Here is a 22,938-nt window from a genome sequence, read left to right on the forward strand (position 1 = left end):
CTAGAGAGTAATGGTGAACCTTCCAGATGGAATGCAGGTGGAATGGCTTGTTCAAAAGAAAGGCAGACAGGGAAGGTCCCGGAAAATATTTCCCGGTGTCAAGGGAGACCTCTGTGGTCTCAAATTCTCACGTGGAGCCTTCAGTCCCAATTCACACGGCCAGTTCCAGGAGGGGGTGCTGGATTCGGGCTGTGTCGATAAAAAGACTCCTTTCAGGAGGCGAGGTGCACAATCTTTGAAGCTGAGTTTCCGGCTCGGGATTCTGTTCGTGTGTGAAACACAAAATGCGCGGTTCCCTCGAACGCTTGAGAAGAGAGCCATCCCTGTTACTGAGAAGGGCCCAGAAAGGCAATGACCTTCGGGATTGGAACTGGGATCCGGCCCCGCTCTTAACCCGCGTCCCCGCAGGCCCCGTTGAGGGCGCGCCCCGCCTCCGGAGGCGGGGTCCCAAGGGCACCACCTGGGGCCCCTGGAGCGCTGAGGGGTCCCAGCTGGGGGGGCGGGGCGGGGCGGGCGCTAAAGGGAGGGGCTGCCGCCGGAGAGGGAGAGCCCCGGAGCGGCGTCTCAGTTCCCGCCATGAACGCCAGCGGCCCGGGCTACCCGCTCGCCTCGCTCTATGTGGGCGACCTGCACCCCGACGTGACCGAGGCCATGCTGTATGAGAAGTTCTCGCCCGCCGGCCCCATCCTGTCCATCCGGGTGTGCCGCGACGTGGCCACCCGCCGCTCGCTGGGCTACGCCTACATCAACTTCCAACAGCCCGCCGACGGTGAGCCCCCGGGGGAGGGCACAGCCGCACCGACCGACAGATGGCATCTCAGGCCCGCGCTGCCATCTCTGGCTGCTCCTGCATCTCTCATTTTGCAACCAGGGACACTGAGGCCCAGAGATACAAGGGGTTGGAAGGGGCCCTGTCCCTAAGAGCCCCCTGAGACCGCTACGAGCAATTAGTGTGAGCTCACCGTGTCTTTTATTGGTGCTCCGTTGTACAGAGGAGAGCTATAAAGGCTGAGGGAAAACAGCTAAGGGGTTAAGGGGTCACGCCGGCCTCGGATCAGAAGGCCGGCAGCTGTGTGACTGAGCAATTAATGAACCGTTCTGAGTTTCAGTCGCATGTCTGAAAAATGGGGATCGTACCTACCTTATGCAGAGTGGTCGGGAGGGTGAGAAAGTCAAGGCACCTGGGGAGGATACAGGTGGAGTGGGGAAGCCAGGAGAGCTGGGCCTTGGGCTCCCGCCTTGCGGGGCTGCCAGACCTGAGCTTGCACCAAGAGGCTCCTCCTTGGGGAACCCTGAAAACCCCTCCACTCCAGGCCCCAACAGAGTTTTTCAGAGCTGATAGGATTGATTAGAGCTTGCCATGTGGTTACGGCCACACTTTGACAATGGAGAGGATAAAGACTGAGAGCGCCAGGTCGGGCTGTGAGCCGGAGCAAGAGCTCACACTCAGTACCTCTTCTGTGAGATGGGGCTACGGCTTATCCCCCAGTAGCGTGGAAGGAATGAACTGTGTCTATGACGTCTCTCCAGTATCATCTGGTGCAGCAGGAGGGCTCAGTAAGTGCTAATCTTAGAGAAGAATGGTAGCTATAACCTTCAGGCATAAGACTCCAGAAACCACCAAAAAAGGGCTGCCCCAGCCAAGTTCAAAAGCCGCCACTCTTACTCTGGGTCTCCTGGGTGGATAGGGAGGTTTCCTAAACTGGGGGTTTGCTGGGGGTGGTTTTGCTGGCTTCCCAGCAGGTGACTGAGCTGGATCCCAGAGAGCCTTCTCCTTTGCTCTCTGCTTTACTTCGCACTGCCTCTAACATCTTCCTCCAAGCCCTGCACGTCCTGACCTTTTTGCCAGACTTCACAGATGGTATAAATCGAGCTCCAGGGAAGAGAAAGTTTACCTCTTACTGGCAGGGAGCAGGCCGTAGCAGTGGCCGGAGAATGGGCCTAGGGTGCTGTTCTCAGACACACTACCATTTACCAAACTCCTATTTTGTACCAGGCACAAAATGCAAGGCACCTTACATACCTGATTTTTTTTAAGTTTATTTATTTATTTTGAGAGTGGGGGAGTGGGGGAGTGGGGGAGGCAGAGGGAGAGAATCCCAAGCAGGCTCTGCGCTGTCAGCAAGGAGCCCCCCCACCCCCGACCCCATGCGGGGGCTCTATCTCACAGTTCGTGAGACCTGAGGCAAAGTCCCACGCTTAAGTGACTGAGCCACCCAGGTGCCCCGCATCCCTGATTTAATTTTCAACCCGGGGGTGGGTGGTATTCTCTCCCTTTGTTAGATGTGGGAAGGTGGGTAATAGTCTCATCATCCCCACTTTACAGGTGAAGAAACAGGCTCAGAGAGGTGTTATCCCCCAGAGTCCTGCTGCTGGGGATTGAATCTCCGCTCTGCCTCTCCACACTTCTGAGCTTTCATTTCCCCTAACTGCTGCCACTCTTTGTCTAAAGGGCCCTCCTTTACCTTTTTATCTACTCCACGTGCTCTCGAAACCGTGGTAGACCTGCTCTGCCACTGATCCTTCCCCCTTTCTGAGCCTCAGTTTCCCTCCGTGAAGTGGGGCTACGAATCCATGCTCATGCGACTATTGTGAGGAGCTGAATGGGACCCCAACACGAGGGTGGGAGGAGCACCATGCACGTTAATTATTTCTGCTCATCTCCTCTGAGGCTCCAGGCTCTTCTCTCAAGTGACACCGAGACAGTGGCACTGTTTTCTTTGTTCTGATTCCAGTTAAGCGCCTCCGGGCTCAGGGAAAGAAATACCCTTACTTGCTCCCTTTTCTCCTCCTCCTCCTGTCCAGCGGAGCGGGCACTGGACACCATGAACTTCGAAGTGATCAGAGGACAGCCCATCCGCATCATGTGGTCCCAGCGGGACCCAGGACTCCGCAAGTCGGGTGTGGGCAACATCTTCATCAAGAACCTGGAGGACTCCATAGACAACAAGGCCTTATATGACACCTTCTCCACCTTTGGGAACATCCTCTCTTGCAAGGTGGGTGTGCCCCCTCGTGGGGGAGGGTCTGTGTCGCATACCTGTATGGTAGAGGGACGCCGAGCAACGCCTTGCCCCGCGGCCCATGGCTTTTCGGTACAGCTCAGGCGCAGCAAGCACGTTCAGTTGGTCTGCTCGCAGATCCATCAGAGGCCGCCTGTGTATCAGTCAGCTCTGGCTGCGTAACCAACGTCAGAGGTTAGGGGCTGTCAACAACCATTTATTCAGCTCCTAATTCTGCAGTGGGCAATCTGGACAGGGTTCAGCCAGGCATTTCTGCTCTTGGCTGGGCTCCTTCATATGCCCACTGAGAGCTGGCTGGCTCTGCTTCTAGAGGGCGGTTGGCTGTCAGCTGGAGCACCTCGGTTCCCCTCCCTACAGTCTTTCCTCCTCCAGTGGGCTAGCTCAGGCTATTCTCGTGACCGTGGCAGTGGCCCAGGGGACTGAGTGGAAGCTCACCAGGCCTCTTGAGATGTAAGCTCGGAACTGGCACACCACTGCTTCTACTGCCTTCTTTGGCCAAAGCAAGTCCTGAGACCAGCCCAGGTTCAGAGAGACAGGACAGAAATTATAAAGGGATATAGGAGGGCTGCTAACTAAGGCCATCCTGGCAGCCAAGCCTTGAGGCTTCCTCTGGACCCCTATGGATTGGACAGAAAGCTGTATGTGACTCAGGCGAGTGTCTGAGGCCTACTGAGGACCTGCTGTGGGCCATTGGGCCGGGTTAGCTGCAAGGCACACAAATGTCAGCCCCGCCCTGGGATCTCTCAGGCTGGTTGGAGATGGTGACACTTTTAGGAATAGCTGGAAATGGGGCTCTGAGGGAAAAGCATAGTGACCATGCAGTCAAAGGCCCAGGAAAGGTTTCCGTAGCACAGTGGGAAGAGAACCAGACCTGTAGTGCGGCCAGCTGCTGAGCAGAGTCAGCGCTACAGAGTCGGTCAGACCTTGGACTTTGGTGCCTGGGGTTCAGATCCTGCCACTTCCACTTCGTGGCTAGCAATGTACCCTTGGGCCAGTTTTCTAAGCTCTCCATACCTCAGCTTCCTCTAAAAGGGGGCGGTTGTAGAAGCCACCTCGTAGGCTTGTTGTGCCTGTGTTTTATGTCTGGTAATCTTCACAACGTAAGGATACCTGGTACTCTGCTCCCCGTCTAAGTGGTAGCCATAATAATCAGAAGCATGGCTGGCTAGTGACCTTGGGCTAGTCATTTATTCCTATTTTCCCCAATCAGGCTGGGGCTCAGAGGCTCAGAATTGCCTGGAGGGGTTCTTATAGTAAAATGTAACAAGATGAGCATGTGATACCCTTAGTGGTGCTCGGCCCAGAGTGGGGGCCCCAGTCACCGTGATTAAATCTGAATGGAAGAGCCGGGGCTTGAGTTAAAGGTGGAAGGACTGTGTGTGGGGCACAGAGCAACTACTCAAATAGCAGTTGTTACCTGTGCCATTCTTTACTACCCGAACCCTCGGTTGCATGCTGCCTCTGTCCTTCTCCCCCGTGGCCCAGGTGGTGTGTGACAATCACGGTTCCCGAGGCTTCGGCTTCGTCCACTTTGAAACCCATGAGGCCGCTCAGCAGGCCATCGTCACCATGAACGGGATGCTGCTGAATGACCGCAAAGTGTGAGTGGTGCGCGGCGGTGGGGGGGCAGGGCCGCGGCTGACCTGGGGAGGGGGGCTGATGCCGTCCATCACCGTCTGATGGGCACCAGCCACTGAGCCGCAGCTGGTAACGTTCCTGGCAGTGTGACCTCAGCAGAGTTCAGGGTCTCAGGAGCTCCCTTGCCCCAAGTCAAAACGGGGCTGCTAAGACTCGTGAGAGCATTGCTCCGAGTAGGGATTTTGCAGTTCCAGCAGGAACAGCTAGTGCCCACGTCACCCCTGGAGTCAGTGACTTCATCTGTTTTCCAGCCTTCTTGGCATGGCTGTGAAAATTCTTTTCGTAAACCTTTTGTGTCGTTCCATGGGATTTGGGGACAGGAAGGGAAGCAGGCCTGGGCTTAGCCCACCATCTTCATACCTTTAAGGGCGGCATCCCTCCCCCACCCCCTGCCGCCCCTCTTCATGGATGGGACAGTTGAGCTGCAGATGCTGGAGAGACCCTGCTCTGGGGTTCCCCGTCCCCATTTGTGACTCTGTCCCGGTGATGGCCGGCCCCACGCTCGGTGCCGTGGAGGCAAAGTGGCTTTGAGCCGGAAGATGCACTGAGGGTTACCTTGGCCAGTTTCTCGGGGGCGGCTCCTGTCAATGCAACTGAGCCCGGCCGGCTTTCCCCAGTTCTGCAAAGGACGTGACCTTCGTTAGCCACCATCTGCCCGAGCTCACCTTTGCTGTTCCATCTGTAGTGCCGGCTACAGCTTATTTGTGCTACGTGTGCCATAGACACCATTAACTTTTCTCCTGTTTTTTTCCCCTTAATCTAGGATACTTTCCTAGATGTGTTTCCCCATGTGTAGACCATGTTGGTTCTGTCACTACTGCTTCTCTAGTGTACCCAGTGCCTGTGAAGTGAATAAGCAAATGCCTGCGATCTGAGTTTCATCCCCAGTTTTTATTTTATTTATTTATTTCTCTTTTAAAGTAATCTCTAGGGGCACCTGGGTGGCTCAGTCGGTTAAGCGTCCAGCTTCGGCTCAGGTCATGATCTCGTGGTTCGTGAGTTTGAGCCCCGCGTGGGGCTCTCTGCTGACAGTTCAGAGTCTGGAGCCCGTTTCAGATTCTGTGTCTCCCTCTCTCTCTCTCTCTCTGCCCTTCCCCCGCTCGCACTCGGTCTCTCAAAAATCATTTAAGAACAATTTTTTAAATTTAAATTTTAAATTAAAAAATTTAATTTAACATGGTGCTTGAACTTACAATCCTGAGACCAAGAACCTCATGCTCTATCGACCAAGCCAGCCAAGTGTCCCTCATCCCCAGTTTTATAAGAATGAACACTGAGGCTCAGAGAGGTGAAGTAACTTGCCCAGGGTCACACTGGTAGGCAACTGCAGAGTGGGGTCTCAAGCCCTCCTCTGTAGGACTCTTTAGTTCCTGCTCTTCCCTCATGTACACTCAACTGCCTGGTGTATGGTAGGAGGTCTCTGTGCATTTGCCACAAGAATAAAATCTTTTTAAAATAAAGTTTATTTTGAGAGAGACAGAGAGGAGCAGAGAGAGAGAATCCCAAACAGGCTCCACGCCGTCAGTGCAGAGCCTGATGCGGGGCTTGAACTCAAGAACCATGAGATCATGACCCGAGCTGAGAACAAGAGTCCGATGCTTAACTGACTGAGCCACCCAGGCACCCCAAGAATGAAATCTTTTTTTTTTTTTAACATTTATTTATTTTTGAGAGAGAGAGAGAGAGAGAGAGAGCATGAGTGGGGGGTGAGGGGAGAGAGGGAGACACAGAATCCGAAGCAGGCCCCAGGCTCAGAGCTGTCGGCACAGAGCCCAATGTGGGGCTTGAACTCACAGACCGCGAGCTCATGACCTGAGGTGAAGTCTAACACTTAATGGAATGAACCACCCAGGTGCCCCATAGAATGAAATCTTCTTAACCCGATGCTAGAACATAGAATCTTGGCTGTCGGAAGTGGTCTGGCCTTGGATATAATCCATCTAAAGAGTATTGCCTTTCTAAATCCATCTAAAGAGTATTCCCAGCCTTTCGATGAGGGATATAGGTGCCTGGAGGCTGATGGCAATTGACCCAAGTGACCCAGGGTTGCTGGGTGGAATGGGGGTGACTAATGGCTGGCAGCTACCTACCCTGTCAGTGTGTCCACAGCTTTGTCGGCCACTTCAAGTCTCGACGGGAGAGGGAAGCAGAGCTGGGAGCTCGGGCCATGGAGTTCACCAACATTTATGTGAAGAACCTCCACATGGACGTGGACGAGCAGGGCCTACAGGACCTCTTCTCCCAGTTTGGTGGGCGTGTTCCCCAAGGGAATCGGGCATCACTTTGTCTTCTGTCCCCAGGTTGGGTTGGGCGGAGGGGCCTTTCTGGAGCTTCTTGAGGAACTGGGGGAAGGAAGGGGAGCATCTTGGGGCTTCCCCAACTCCCCTTTGAGCCAGGTTGGCCCTTCCCAGGGAAGATGCTGAGTGTGAAGGTGATGAGGGATGACAGCGGCCACTCCCGGGGCTTCGGCTTTGTCAACTTTGAGAAGCATGAGGAAGCCCAGAAGGTAGGAGCCTCCCCATGGCCGTTTCCTGGAGGAGGTACCACACCAGTACTAGGAAGAAAGGAGATCAGGAGGAGGGGGCTCCAGCTGCCCACAGAGGAGAAGAAAGTTCCTCCCCAGCCTGGGCCCACAACAGTCAGGGCCCTGCCTGCCTGTGGTGAAGGCAGAAGGTTGCAGCCTCACCTGGTGCTTCTAAACCCTAAGGCTGACTGCTTTTCATAGATTCTTGTCACCCACGGGAAGTAGAGGGGTCTCTGAGACAGCCACCACCCTCTTCTTGAATTGATGGTGGGATTGAGGCCAGGGAGGGGAAGCGCTTAGGTTATTTCTTGCTCGCAGGCCTTTGCAGATACATGCTGTTTCTCAAACCTTTCCCTTCTCTTACTCTTTGGATTAGTGCTATCCAGTAGAAATGTAATGGGAGCCACGTACGAGATTTAAAATTTTCCAGTAGCCATATTAAAAGGGGTAAAAAAAAAAAAAAAAACCCACCAGAAATTGATTTTAATAATGTCTACCATTCAATTTAACATATTGAAATTATCACTCCAGTGAGTATTCAATATAAAAACAGATATTTACATTCCCCCTTTTTTGGTACTGATTCTTTGAAACCTGGTACTTCCAGTACATGTCAACTCAGACTAGCCATAGTTCAAGTGCTCAGGTAGCTGCATGCGGCTAGTGACCACCGTATCAGACGGCGTGGCTTCAGACTACTTAGTGCTTATCCTGTGGGTCTCCATTTATGCTTTCCCTCCACCGAGAAGCCTCTTCTTCCATCCCGTGCTTCTGGTGAGGTGCCCTTTCTGTCTCTCTCCATCATTAACACAGATTTCCATGTAATAGGACTGAGGGTGGGGGCCGGATCTCATTTCACCCTTAAATCTCCAGCATTGCACCTGCCAGTACGTACTAGCTACCTATTAGCTGAACAAGTGAATGGTACAAGGTCACACAGTGACCGAGCTGGAGTGATGTTGTCCCATTTGCCTTCCTACCCTAAAGCTCTTTCCTTGGATGCTGCCCCATGAAGACCGTTGGACAAGGGGGATCTCAGCTCATTGTGGGTTCTGGCTAGAGACCCTACCTGGTGCCATCTTGACGGCAGCCACTTCTTGCTGGGCACTTGCCATGGGCCGGGCACTGTGCTGAGGGCTGCATACACTCTCCTCGCTGCTTCACCAGTGTGGGCTAAACCGTTTTCAGGCTCCACAGGGTGGTAGCTAGCAAGAGGCAACATGGGGATTAGAACCAGCTCTTTCTGAGTCAGAAGTCTTGTTCTTAAGTGAATGGCTTCTTTCGAGAGGTGACTTCTTGTGTGTCCTTGGACAAATGCCACTCTCTCTCTAGGCTTTGGTTTGCTCACCTGTAAAACGACAAGTTGGAATAGGTGGGTGAAGCCTCAGGGGTCTATAGACTCCACAGTCTTAGAGACTTTGGTAATGACTTTTATGTTAATGATTTCTGTAAGCATGACTTTCTTTTGTACAGTGTTATATTAGCTTCAGGTGTACAATATAGTGATTCAACAATTCTATATGCACCCTGATGTTTGTAGCAGCATTATCTACAATAGCCAAGTTATGGAATCAGCCCAAGTGTCCATCAGTTGACAAGTAGATAAAGAAGATGTGGGGTCACACACACATACACACACACAATGGAATATTACCCATAAAAAACAATGAAATCTTGTTAAATAGGTGATGGGAATTAAGGAGTGTACTTGTGATGAGCACCGGGTGATGAAGTGTTGAATCACTATATCGTACACCTGAAACTAATATTCTGCTGTATGTTAACTAACCTATTTAACCCACCCGCCCCCTCCCCTCTGGTAACCCTCAGTTTACTCTCTATAGTGGAGAGTCTGTTTCTTGGTTTGCCTCTCTCTCTCTCTCTCTCTCTCTCTCTCTCTCTCTCTCTCTCTCTCTCTTCTTTTCCCTTTGCTCATTTTTTTCCTTAAATTCCACAAATGAGTGAAATCATACGGTATTTGCCTTACTCTATTTTGCTTAACATTATACTCTCTAGCTCCATCTATGATCTTGAAATGGCAATATTTCCTTCTTGCTAATCGCTGAGTGATATTCCATTGTTATATTACAAAACTGTAGTAATCAAAACAGTGTGGTACTGGCAGAAAAATAGACATGTAAACCAGTGGAACAGAATAGAAAACCCAGGTAATGACCTTAAAGACTGACGTACAACTAGCAGTTTCTGTGGCCTTCGACTATGTTTACATAGATTTGCATATTTAGGTAAGGAAATATCCTCATGATGTAAAAATATTTACTAACTAGTTGGCCACTTAAAAAATTCCCTTTTGTTCAAGCCCCACTTTGGGTGTTAGAGCTTACGTTTAAAAAAGGCCCTTTTCAAACATCTCCTCACTAACACTAGTGTCTAACTCTAACCATCGAGCTGGGACACACATGAGTCTACCTTTTTACTGATTTTTTTTTTTTTTTTTTTTTTTTTTTTTTTTTTTTGCAGATAAGTCCATGTAAATTCAGTTCAGTATAGGGGCGCCTGGGTGGCGCAGTCGGTTAGGCGTCCGACTTCAGCCAGGTCACGATCTCGCGGTCCGTGAGTTCGAGCCCCGCGTCAGGCTCTGGGCTGATGGCTCAGAGCCTGGAGCCTGTTTCCGATTCTGTGTCTCCCTCTCTCTGCCCCTCCCCCATTCATGCTCTGTCTCTCTCTGTCCCAAAAATAAATAAACGTTGAAAAAAAAAATTAAAAAAAAAAATTCAGTATAAATGCATTAAGAGAAGTTGCACATCTTGTAGAAGATGTAGGATTCCGTGCAATCAAAGCCACTGACCATTTAGGATGTGGCATGCTTAGGCCAGCTATCTGAAGAAAAGAAGAAGAAAAAAGGGTTAAGACATGTTTCTTAACAAAAACGAAAGCCTTCGTAGTTAGTAAAAAGGATTCTTTGTGCTGTGAAATCCAGCATGAAGTGAAGGATGTTGATTATGCGCTCATGCCGTTTTGAAAGAATTCTCCCTGCTCTGTTCAGATCATCAGTGTGTACCTAAAGTTAAGAACCTAAAGGTTAACTGTGGGAAACTTTGCAAATTTCAATTTCACTTCTTAAAGTAGAGCGCAAATCAAGTTTTTTTTTTTTTTTTAAATCTATGATTTACTCTGAAATTTTGTCCCATGTTTTTAAAAAAGTGGATTCTTTAAGTGGCTTTTATCCTGATACTAATTATTCTCAGCTAACAAGGCTGGCCTGGTTTGAAGGGACTGGAGGCCAGGGCCTCATGGGGGTGGTTACCAAGGACGCTCGCTCCCTCTCTGCCCAGGCCGTGACGGACATGAATGGGAAGGAGGTGAGAGGGCGGCTACTGTACGTGGGCCGGGCCCAGAAGCGGGTGGAAAGGCAGAATGAGCTGAAGCGTAGGTTCGAGCAGATGAAGCAGGACCGGCTGACCCGTTACCAGGTGAGGGTCAGACCCCTGGTGACAGCTGCAGCCATGTGAGTGTGTGTGTGTGGAGGGTCCTGAATATGAAGCCTTTCTCCAGCAATCCCACCCCCAGGAAGCTGGCTTTAGGGGCCTTGGGGGCTGCAGCTTCCAGTGATGGGCACGCCGGCTGGGGGCGTGGGTGCCATGCCAGACTGGAAGCAGGAGGCTTGGTGGCCAAGGCTTGCAGGGCCCCCGTGGCCTACATTGGTCCCTGACATGAGGTAACCTGGGGCGTGGAGGGGAAGGGACACATCCACAGTAACCTCTCTTTCTAGGGTGTGAACCTGTATGTTAAGAACCTGGATGACTCCATCGATGATGAGAAGCTGAGAAGAGAGTTCTCTCCCTATGGAGTGATTACCAGTGCCAAGGTGAGGGCTGGGGGGGGCACCTACAGGGGATAGAGAGCCTGCCCCTCCATCTTCCTGCTGCCTATATACCCCTTCTTCCAGGGAGTTGGTGCTGAGCTACTCCTTTTAAGAGTTTGGGGGGGATTATGTCTGACCCCCCCATTGGAACTTGACGTCCATCTGCAGCCTTGTCTGCTCTGGAAGGGAAGAGGGTTGAAGTCCAGTCCCAATCACACAGCTGGACTTATTGGGGCTCACTGTAACCTTGGTTCATTTAATAAGCATTTATTGAGTGCCTACTGTATGCCAGATTCTAGAAATTCATGTTTCAGAATTTCCACTGCTTGTTTTGTTGTCTTTCGGACCCCCATCCCCCATCTGGAAAATGAGGAGGTTGGGCTGCTATATTCTTCATTCATTCATTCATTCCCCATTTACTGAGCACCTACCACGTGTCCAGCCCCCTTAGCACCTGAGAAGTGATGATTGGCTGTTCTCAGTAGCTCTGTGACTTTCAGCAGATGTCTTCTGACCTTCATCCCTACAAGGAGAGCGTTGGGCTCATTGGGTGGTTCTCAACCCTGGCTTTTAAAACTCCCCTGGGGAGCTCTTAAAGACAGACACCTGAGTCAGACGACTCACGCTCTCTGAGTAGGGCCTGGGCATTTTATTTTAAAAGCTCCCCAGGTGATTTTAAGATGACCCAGCATTCATTCGTTTCATCCTTAAGCACCTCCTGTCTTACCGGGCCCTCTGGGAAGTATACAGTAACAAGTTAGATGTGGTTCTTGCCCTCGAGTAGCTTATAGTCAAGTGGGGAAGTCAGACACATCACTAACTCAAATCTATTATAAGGTGTTTTTGTAGTGAGGGTGGGAGTACTGGAGGCAGAGGTATGGTAGCCCAGGGGAACAGGAAGGAGGGCTTCCTGTAAGAAGTGTGAGACACATTTGGCTTGGCTGTGAGGAGGTAGGGAGCTGCAGGTGGGAATGAGGAACTTTCCAAAGAGATCAGTGTGAGTAAGGGGGCTGGAGACCAGCACATGTGATACAATGGTTGGGTTCTTAGGAAGTTCTTGTGCCTGTTAAATCCAATTTTTTTAAGTTTATTTTTATTTATTTTGAGAGTGAGAGCAGGGATGGGGCAGAGAGAACACCAAGTAGGCTGCATGCTGTCAGTACAGAACCTGCTATGAGGCTTGATCCTGCGAACCGCGAGATCATGACCTGAGCCAAAATCAAGAGTCAGATGCTTGGGGAGCCTGGGTGGCTCAGTAAGTTAAGTATCTGACTTCGGCTCAGGTCATGATCCCATGGTTTGTGAGTTTGAGCCCCGCATCAGGCTCTGTGCTGACAGCCCAGAGCCTGGAGCCTGCTTCAGATTCTGTGTCTCTCTCTCTCTGCCCTTCCCCTGCTCATGCTCTGTCTCTCAAAAATAAACATTAAAAAAAAAATTTTTTTTTTTAATGTTTACTTCTTCCTGAGAGAGAGAGAGAGACAGTGACAGTGTGAGCAGGGGCAGGGGAGAGGCAGAGAGAGAGACACGGAACTCGAAGTGGGCTCCAGGTTCTGGGCTGTCAGCACAGAGGCTGATGTGGGGCTTGAACTAACTGTGAGATCATGATCTGAGCCGAAGTCTGATGCTTAACCAGCTGAGCTACCTAGGCAGCCCTGTTGAATCTAATTTTAAATGCCTGGTGTTTGGGGAAGAGGTTCTAACAGTTTTTGAGTTAAGGACTCAAATGTGACCGAGCTGTGGGACATGTAAATTAAGCATCAACAAATTTGCTTAAACATTATAAAAAAGCTGTGGGCCCTCTTGCCCAGCAAATTTATACTTTGGGTATAAATTTGGGTAGTATTGTGGTCTAAATCCCAGTCCTACCATTAACTAGCTGTAGGATCTGCAGGAAGTGACTTTGCCATTTGGAGCCCGTTTACCCGTCTGTAAAGTGGGAGCAAACTTCCCTACCTCTCGAGGTGTCCTGAGCACTAAAGAGTCAGCATGTAGAGCGCCTGCCCACAAGCGGTAAAATAGTGATCTGATTATTCACACATTGTGTGTAATTTCTGGGGATTCACCCACCTCCTTGAGGACTCCTCGAGTGGAAGGAATTCTAAAAATCTGGGTTACTTAGAGTTGTGGCACTATCTTGTTAGTTGACCAATTAGGTTATAAAATGGGGATTTTATGTAGGCTTACATATTTATATGATTTCTATGATGTATAAAATACAGTGATTATGAAAACAAGTTAAGGTAGATAAAGTGCTAATAACACTGTCACATTCATAGAAGCTATATAAGTGCATTTTATCATTATTTACTACCTAACAAGTTTTTATTACCTTGCTAAGACAATACTTTTGTGTCAAGAAAATTTGGCTGTCTGATGATAGCCTACAGATCCCTTCTGAGAATATTCTTAAATGCCTAAAAGAAAATTCATAGGATTGCAGAGAAACAATTCTACTGAAATATAATTATCAAAATGCTAAGGTAACAGCAGTATGTGGTTCATAATTACATCAAACGAGAAGGTCTAGAGAGGTACCAATTAGCACAAATGATATTTTGAGATCCGCAGTGGTTGACACATGAAAATATCTTCTTTCTCTTCCTGACAAAATCACAAGCACAGCCAAGACTCCCCTATTTTTGTTGCCTGTGTTCAAAATAGAAGGAAACACTAACGTGAAAATTAAGATGCCATTTTCCCCCCCATCCAAGTTCACAGACCCCCTGAATTCTATCCACTGGCCTCCCTCGGCGGGGCGGGGGGGGGGGGGGATTTGTGAACCCTCAGGGTCAGGCCCCCGTATGAATGGGTTGCAAGGTGCAGTTTGAAAATTGATGATTTGTAGAGAATGGGCTTTAATAGAGCAGATTTAAAAAGTATGTCAGTTCAAATCTAAATGCATGGGCCAGGCCAGTGTCTAGACCTCCCCCTACCCCCAAAATAAGAACCATAAATGCAATGTGGATTGGATCCTGGAAGAGAAAAAAAAAATATTAGAAAAACTAGTGGAATCCCAATGAAATCTGCAGTTCAGTCAATAGCATTGTAGCTAATAACAACCGTATCGATTGTTAACATCCTGGTTTTGACACATGTGGACTGGTCTCGGCCAAGTCCCTCTGACTCGTTTACATTAGGGCAAGCCTGGGTGAAAGATGGCTACCCTGTACTATTTTTGCAACTTTTCTGTACACCTAGAGGTATTGCAAAATAAAAAGGTTATTTTAATAACAACACTAAGAATGCCTTCCCCAGAAGGAGAAATCCCCAGATTTCTCCTAAAGAATCTGGCTCAGTGCCTTGCAGAGGCAATGGAAGTCACCGGAATGCTGCATTGGGTTCAAATTCTGGCTGATGGGTGTCCACAGGCTGGGTGACCCTGGACAAGTTCCCACCCACCTTTTTTTCCCCCCCCCCAATTGTAATAAGGATTTTTATTTCCACCATGAAGAAAATTAACAGGCACAAAAAAATATAAATTTAAACCTTTTAATTTTTATATTCCATACCTTTTTTTAACTTTAATTTTTTTAATTATTAATTTTTTGAATAAATAAATATTTATTTACAAGTTTATTTTAGAGAGCAAGCGTGTGTGAGTGGTAGAAGGAAAGAGAATCTTAAGCAGGCTCCACACCCAGTGCAAAGCCCAACACAAGGCTCCACCTCCCGACGCTGAGATCATGACCGGAGCTGAAATCAAGAGTCAGACGCTTAACTGACTGAGCCATCCAGGTGCCCCCATTCAAATCTAAGTTTTTATTGGAGTCTAGGATACCTAACTCTTAAGAACATTTTATTATGTCCATAATTTCACAAATGAACTAAAGAATCCTAAGAATTAAAATAACCAGAGGGTAGTCAAAATGCAGATTTTCATCACAGTGACCTCAAACGAAGTGTTTAAGATCGTGGCTCTGGCTAAGGACCCCTGCCCTGTTCTTGGATTTTAACCAATCCTAAACTGTCCTCTTCATCCTAGCCCCTCTGATGAGGGTAGATACCATTTAAACCGGCCTTCCATCACAGCCTAGGAAAATCATTTCAGAAAGAATTTAAATATAAAAAAAAAAATTCTGAAATGCTGCTGTTCTCACAGACTCTAGGGAATGTCCTGTTAAACAGTGAGCAGCTGGGGCACCTGGGTGGCTCAGTCGGTTAAGCGTCCGACTTTGGCTCAGGTCATGATCTCACGGTCCATGAGTTCGAGCCCCACATCGGGCTCTGTGCTGACAGCTCAGAGCCTGGAGCCTGCTTCAGATTCTGTGTCTCCCTCTCTCTCTCTGACCCTCCCCCGTTCATGCTCTGTCTCTCTCTGTCTCAAAAATAAATAAACATTAAAAAAATGAAAAAAAAAAACAGTGAGCAGCCCTCAGCAAGTTGACTGGTCTCAGCCAAGTCACTCCTGAGCCCCCGCTTCCGTCACCTGTGAAGTGGGAGTCGTGGTGCCCCCCATGATCAGGTGGCGGCGCCTGTGGAGCAAGAAGGCAGTCCGGCATCTGGCATGCGGTGGGCCTCAGTCAATGTCAGGGTGACAGTTTCTCCTGGGTCTGCTCACTGCCCGGCTGGGCCCCGGGGGAGGAGGGGGACACAGCCCCAGGAGTCTTCCTTCCCCACCCCCAGCAGCCCTTGTCTTGTCTTGCTTTTAGGTGATGACAGAGGGTGGCCACAGCAAGGGGTTTGGCTTTGTGTGTTTTTCCTCTCCAGAAGAGGCGACAAAGGCCGTGACAGAGATGAACGGGCGCATCGTGGGCACCAAGCCGCTGTACGTGGCCCTGGCCCAGCGCAAAGAGGAACGGAAGGCCATCTTGACCAACCAGTACATGCAGCGCCTGTCTACTGTGCGGGCCCTGGGTGGCCCCCTCTTGGGCTCCTTCCAGCAGCCCGCCAGCTACTTCCTGCCCGCTGTGCCCCAGGTGATGGCCTGCCCGAACCCTGCTGCACCCCTTCCCTGACAGCCAGGTAGAGCAGGAAGACAGCCTCACAGGTAGATGTAGCTTCTCAACTTGTTTCTGCTGGAAACTTGGCAGGCAGGCCACTTTAACCCCACCTGGTAACGGGGGGTAAGAGTGTGTGTCCCCAACCAGGGAGAGGTTCGTGTTGTGCTAAAAAAGATGCTCCCTGGTCAAATAAGTTTGAGAAACCATGCATTAAGGAAAAGGAACTAGCTTTCCTTATTATACTATGCTTTACCGCACACATTATTCTACCCTAACGTGCTGGTGTGCGTCAGGACTTTCCCAAACCAGCAGAGAGCATGTAGCATTTCCCCAACTCAGATGGTCCTGTTTTGTGGGCTGCCTGCCAACCTCTCTCCTGGAGGCCAGTGTTCTGAGCAGCCCCCCTTGGGAAGGGAGCTCCCAGGACTTAGAGGGAGTGGAAAGGTGTTGGCCATTTGCAGCTGCGGGGATGGACGTATCTGTTCCCCTGCTCTTTTTACTTATTTTTAATTTTTTGAAGTTTTATTTATTTTGAGAGAGAGCATGAACAGGGGAGGGACAAAGAGAGGGAGAGAGAGAATCCCAAGCAGGCTCCATGCTGTCAGCACAGAGTCCAGTGTGGGGCTCAAACTCCCAAACTGTGAGATCGTGACCTGAGCTGAAATCAGGAGGCGAACGCTTAACCAACTACGCCACCCAGGCGCCCCACCCCCCACTCCTCTTAGCAGTAGCTTAAGCTGGCACAAGTCTGAGTAGGTCTGTCACCATTTTATGCTGCTGTTTGGGCCAGTGGCTCTGATGACAAGGAGCAAGGATTGAACCTGAGACCTTGCCCTGGAAGGTTCAGGGCTAACAAATAGCCTGAACTGGGGTAGTGGAGATTTCATTCCAGCTTGTGGGTCTTTACTAATCAGTAACCCTGGAGGGGGGCGGTGGAGTTTCTGCAGGGGTGTCCATGAGGGGATGCGGTTTCTCACCTGCTGCGACCCCCTCACCCCCAGTCTTCTCCCGCACAGCCTCCTGCCCAGACTGCGTACTATGCATCCAGCTCTCCCGTGCAGCCTGCCCCCAGGTGGACGGCCCAGCCTCCGAGACCCTCGTGTGAGTGACTCCGCCCTTTGTACCCTCAGCCTGGCCCACAGATGGTGGACCCCTCAGGGCAGCATGGAACCTGGGGCTATGAACACAGGCTTTGGGGGCAAGCCTGGCTCTACTTCCCAGGGTGTTCATTTGGGTGGGTAACTTCACCTCTCTGAACCTCAGTTTCCCCTTCTGAATGAGGTGTGCATAAAGCCCCAAGCAGTGCCGACCTTGTGAAAGACTAGCGGTGCAGCCATTCTCTTCAGTTAGCTCCCAAGACTTGTCTGATCTGTGACCATGAGAACGCACTCCCATGGCAGTCTTGCCCCTCCGGCCCCTCTCTGGGAGCAGAGCTCGCCCTCCCTTGCAGCTGCTTGGGGACCCAGCGGGTGTGATCATGCGGTCTGCGGTCCCTGGAGTTCTGGGTCTGCCTGACTAGGTGAATTCACCCATCTTTTTTGCTGCGAATGTTCTACTTCCCTTTCCCACCCATTGCCTTTCTCACCCCAGAACGTTCAGGGCGCAGTGCGCCGCTCTGATTGTCCTGCCCCTGCCCCACCGACCTTTCTCTCCGTGTTCTTTGTGCCACAAGCCACCTACCCTCCAGCTGCCTCAATGATCCGACCACCAGCCATGTTGCGGCGCCCCCCGGCGCAGGTCAGCGGTGTCAGGCAGGCCTCCACCCAGGTGCCACCCACGGTGCCCCACACCCAGAGAGTGGGTGAGTGTGGGCTGGGTCAAGGGGAACGGGTGTGCGCGGAGGGTGGGGTAGGGGCTTGGTGCTGGGTTGGCACAGGCGGGGAGTCAGGACTGGCCTCTGTGGTGACCTTGCCGTTTGCCTCTTGGAGGGTAGAGCTGACTTTGGAGGCTGTGAGGCACAGTAGTTCGTGTGGGTTCCAGAGTCCCACAGACCCGGTTCCTGGGGCCAACTCGCTCTGTGGCCTCGCTAACTACTGTATCTGATCACCTACCTCATCTTTTTAAAATAGGGATGAAAATAGCCCTCCTGTTTTGTCGTGTGGGTGAATGAGATCACACATGGCGGGGCTTAGCATCACATCAGAACCTTAGCAAGTACTGCGGCAGCTGTGAACAAGGGCGTAGGTTTGAGCTGTAAGGCCAGCACATCTGTTCCTTCATTCGGCAAACGTTTGTACATCTGTGTGCCGGCCTCACAGTCGGTGCTGGGGATTCTACGTGAATGCTTGTCTTTAGGCTTCCTGGCTTTAGATCACTGTCAGGCCCTAACTCCCCTGCTTACTCCTTACAGCCAATATTGGTACCCAGACCACAGGAGCCAGCGGGGCGGGATATCCTGCACCAAGTGGGCCTCTGCTGACACACAAATATTCCTCAGCAACATACAACCACGGGGTAAGGCTGGCCTGACTGCCCTCTTAGTCTGGGCTCCTGGGGCCTTGGCTCAGAACCTTGGCTAAGGCACTGGCCCTCGTTTGTTTGTTTGTTTCTCTTCTTGAATTATAAACGAGCAAAGTTTCGTTTAGTAACGTGTACAATTGAGAAACAATCCCCCTTACTAACAGAAGGAGGGAAAGAGCCAAGATCATGTTTGGTTTATTAATTATGGTTTGCTCTGCCTGGATTATTAACAAAAGTAATCTGTATTTCCTTCGTATTCAGTGTTGAGCAGCAAGGAAAAATATCCTAGCGATATGCTGAATATTGAAGGGATGGGATTAATCTACAAAACAGAACTAAAAATACCTACTGTGATTAAATTAAAATGCTATGTATTTATCTTCCTGCCCAAGTCTCAAACTCGGCATTATCGTATCCTGCCTAGAATTTTAATGTGTATACTTCAGACTCTTCCTTGCAAAAGAAACAAGGGAGTAGTCTTTAAACAGCAACATGCTTTTAAAGTTACCAGAATAGGGAAGGGTCAGAAGTATGCTGGGGATGTGGCCATAAAGCTACTTGATAAAAAGTGCCTTATTTGGCACGAAGTGGTTAGTAATGTGTGACTTTCACTTGGCAACATCCAGTGGGGCCTTGACAGGTTCCTGGCACCGTGGAAGGCGTCTGAATTAGAGGGTGACTTTGTCTATCCCACTGTGCCCTTGTTAGGGACTCTGTCCCACCCGATTGTCCATACCTTGCCCCCTGCTCCCCTCTTCCAGAGCCTTCCTGGAGGCCTGTGCTCACCTGACAGGGTGAGGGTTTTGAGGCCTTGCCCATCTGTGGTGGTTAAGGGATGTGTCCCCGGCACCATTGCAGGTCCAGGAGCCTGCTGTGCGCATTCCGGGACAGGAGCCCCTGACGGCGTCCATGCTGGCCGCAGCGCCACTGCACGAACAAAAGCAGATGATCGGTGAGTGGCTGGAGCAGGAAGCAGGGGGAGTTGGCCAGCCTGGCAGGAAACATGTTGAGTGGAGGTCAGACACGTGGACAAGGTCCAGCTTTGCCGCTGACCAACCTGCTGGGTGGCTTGGTCCGGGTTGCCTCTGCTCTCCTCGGCTTCCCTCTCGTCTTAAAGCACTGGTCAGACCAGATGGTCCTGAGGTTTCTTCAGTTCTGCTGTTCAAGGGCCGTGACAGGCTTGGAGAGATCCCAGCTGTGGGCAGATCTGCGGCCAGGACTAAGGGTTTCTTTCTGTTGGTGGGTGTTGCTGTTTCTTACATCTCCTGAATGGGAAGAAGCCATCACCACATGTCCTCTGTCTCCCAGTGCCCGCTGCAGGGAGGTGGGAAATAAATGTGCAGAAATTCGTATTTACACATTCCCCACTGGACTGCGAGTTCCTTGTGCAATTCTCCTCCAGCCCAGGGTCTACGGCAGGCCCTGCTAAAGGATGCCGCTAACTGCTGAGTGAATAACTTGCCAGGTTCTTGCCTTCACGGCCACCAAGATTTCCAGAACCTCTCTGAAGTCCGTCCCGATTCCCTCCACTTGTTTTCTCGGCTCACTTGGGGTTTTGCCACTTTACTACCCACTCTTCAAAGGAAAATTCTAAATGGGCTTAATGGAGGCAGAAGGCTCTGTTAGCAGTTCCCTGCAAACCTCTTCACTTTCCTCACGGGGTAACTCTCCCACCCAGCACACAATCCTGGCCAGACCCTCCACACATGGCCAAGATGGGCTGACCACCAACGCTAGGCTCTGCCACCAGAAGTGCCTGATGGCGGAAGGTGAATTTATCTCGTGTGTGTGGCTCCTCCTACCCCCAAAAAAGTCCAGTTCAGCCTTAGCCTGTCTTGTCTAGAATCTCAATGTGTGTATTAGAACTATTTCTTGCAAAATGAATAAGAGTAGTCTTTAAATTTTTTTTTTTAATGTTTACTTATTTTTGAGGGAGGGAGAGAGCATGAGTGTGAGCGGGGGAGGGGCAGAGAGAGTGAGGGAGACACAGAATCCGAAGCAAGCTGCAGGCTCCGAGCTGTCAGTCCAGAGCCCGACGCGGGGCTCGAACTCACAAGCTGTGAGATCATAACCTGAGCCGAAGTCGGATGCTTAACCGACTGAGCCACCCAGCTGCCCCAAACAAGAGTAGTCTTTAAACACCAACCAAGTTTGTGTCAGGCTCTGTGTAGATTCGTTCATGTAGAATGTCAAATTTGATTCTTCAAACTAGCCTCCGAAGCAGGGTTTGCTCTGCGCACTTTACAGTTGGGAGAGAGCCTCCCAGTGAGGCTAAGTGACACAGCCCAGAAGGAGCAGTTCTGGGACGACCCCCCACCACATGCCTTACTGCTCCCTTCCACAGTACCCCCTGCCTCCCTGGGGCTGCTGGGATGTCAGCCAGGTGTTCTGTACAGGTGAGCGTCTGTACCCCCTTATCTACGATGCCCACACCCAGCTGGCTGGCAAGATCACGGGCATGCTGCTGGAGATCGACAACTCAGAGTTGCTGCTCATGCTGGAGTCCCCCGAGTCCCTCAATGCCAAGGTGGGCTGGGGCCTGGGTGGCAGGGTGCCTCGTGAGGATAGGAGGAGAGCTCATGACGAGCACCTCTCCTAGAGGAGTTAGCAGGCTGCCGCCTGGACGAAGTTTACCTTCCCGCTGATGCCAGCTCGTACGGGCTACATCTGCGAGCGGGAGGCCTCGGGGTTGGCCCCTCCAGCCCCTCCAGGTTAATTCTCTGCAGCTCCAAGTACAAGGTGTCGGTACGGGCAGCGGTGTTCTGAGGACCGGGCTCAGGTTCTCCCAGCTGTCTGGTGGCGTCCATCTGTCTGGAGAAGGCAACCAACGACCCGCTCATCACGGGCGCTCGCAAACGGCAGTGCCGTGGAGGGAGGCGACTTGTGGCATCTAGCAGGCAGAGGCAGTGGGCGGCCAGGGCTCTCCTGGGGACCCCGCTGGGCAGCTGCACTAACCCCCACTAACGACCCACAGGTGGAAGAGGCTTTGGCGGTGCTGCAGGCACACCAGGCCGCGGAGCTGACAAAAGTGAATGTGCTCTGAAACCAGGTGGGTGGCTGGGGGTGGGAGAGACGGAGATGGAAGCAGCGGTGGGCCCAAGAGAAGCTGGGAAGAGCCGGGCAGGGGCTGACTTTGAGAAACCCGCGGAGAAACCATGTTGGCGCCGGCTCGCTCTCTGAAGCACCGAGGAGTTTGCTGCGAGGCGCAAAGGAGCGGACAGACCGTGGGACGAGAATGAGTGTTGACCCCTGTGCGAAGTGCGGGTGTTTTCTCACCAGCTGCCCTGCCTGGCGTCACTGGGGATAGGCTGGGCTGTCCTTGGGCACTGGGTGAATTTATCTTGTGTATGTGGCCTGCTTCGTCTGCTCTGCCTTCTCCATTGAGACCAGGTGTCTGCTGTATGTTAGAAGGATTCATTCCTCTCCTTTCATCCCCAGACAGCGGGATCCTCACTCCCTCGGCTGAACAGCGCTTCCTGCTTTTGGCTCTCTGTCCCCGGGAGCTGTAACTTATTTCCCACTCAGGCTGTATCTGTACTTGAGCTCTGTATGTGGAATGAAGGCCGGTCCCCCCCGCCAGCCTGTCACCCTTTCCTTTTGTGCATTAAAAGTGCTGCAAACTGTCTTGTCTCCCAGGAGGCTTTCTTGTGTCTGAGGGAGGTGGGCCAGAGCCAAGGGTGGACTTGACTGGGTTGGGGATGTGGCTCGAAGGAACAGAAGCCCAAAGAGTTATGGGAGAAGCTGTGTGTGCGCCAGACCAAGGTCACCAGGAACTGAGCAGGACCGTCTGGAACGGCCCCAGAGGAGCAGAAGCCCACCAGGAAGTGGCTCAGTGCGGGACTGAATGGTTGTCTTCACACGGCACCGAGAGAAGGAGCTAAAGCTACAGGTGCCCACATGTGACGTACACGGAGGTTTCTGGACCCCGGGCTTGAGTACCCTGCAGTGCAGGTATACACCCCGGAAGCAGCAACTACTTGTAGGCTCTGGGCTGGCTGGCTGAGGGCTCTGTAACACCATCAGAGAAGAACCCATGTAGAATTGCTTTAGGATCCCTTCCCGGGTCCTGGTTTTACCTTCTATGTTTTCCTTAGTAAATCAAGATGCTTGCCTTTTAGACTTTAAGAAGAAAAAGTCAGTTGTGAATGGATGGCACCATTCAACCTGCCTCAAATCAGGTAAGAGTCGTGCCTGCCTAAGAGGTGGCTCAGTCGGTTGAGCGTCCGACTTCGGCTCAGGTCACGATCTCGTGGTCTGTGAGTTTGAGCCCCACGTCGGGCTCTGTGCTGACAGCTCGGAGCCTGGAGCCTGCTTCAGATTGTGTCTCCCTCTCTCTCTGCCCCTCCCCTGCTTGTGCACGCACACTCTCTCTCAAAAATAAACATTAAAAAAAAAAATCATACCCAAGGAGCTCAAGATAATTGATCTAAAAAATACCTTAACGACATTTATAATATTCAAACACATAAAGGAAAAACATTTGTTAAGACTATATGTCACAAGAAGAAAAACCAGATTTAAAAATAA

General features: G+C 51.0%; 1 protein-coding gene across 1 annotated transcript; it reads left to right on the forward strand.

Annotated features, from left to right (window-relative positions):
* Positions 1-513: 513 nt before the first annotated feature.
* Positions 514-22,034, forward strand: PABPC1L (poly(A) binding protein cytoplasmic 1 like). The gene is made up of 14 exons (XM_025932631.2): positions 514-769; positions 2,806-2,999; positions 4,509-4,624; positions 6,771-6,910; positions 7,073-7,167; positions 10,482-10,619; positions 10,919-11,014; positions 15,661-15,927; positions 16,968-17,052; positions 17,624-17,752; positions 18,302-18,405; positions 19,270-19,363; positions 20,808-20,938; positions 21,386-22,034. Exons 1-14 carry the CDS (start codon positions 577-579, stop codon positions 21,452-21,454), a joined length of 1,851 nt encoding a protein of 616 aa, XP_025788416.1. The 5' UTR covers positions 514-576; the 3' UTR covers positions 21,455-22,034.
* The last annotated feature ends 904 nt before the right edge of the window (positions 22,035-22,938 follow it).

Source organism: Puma concolor, chromosome A3 (genome assembly GCF_028749965.1).
Source record: "Puma concolor isolate L17-30 chromosome A3, mPumCon1.1.hap2, whole genome shotgun sequence".
In the NCBI taxonomy this organism is placed as follows: Eukaryota; Metazoa; Chordata; class Mammalia; order Carnivora; family Felidae; genus Puma; species Puma concolor.

What these genes read in the sequence shown, in the direction of transcription:
- PABPC1L (XM_025932631.2), top strand. Translation starts at nt 577, where the DNA reads ATGAACGCCAGCGGCCCGGGCTACCCGCTCGCCTCGCTCTATGTGGGC. An exon ending in AGCATGAGGAAGCCCAGAAG is followed by an intron (nt 7,168 to 10,481) that starts GTAGGAGCCTCC and finishes CTCTCTGCCCAG; the next exon opens with GCCGTGACGGACATGAATGG. An exon ending in TCCTGCCCGCTGTGCCCCAG is followed by an intron (nt 15,928 to 16,967) that starts GTGATGGCCTGC and finishes TCTCCCGCACAG; the next exon opens with CCTCCTGCCCAGACTGCGTA.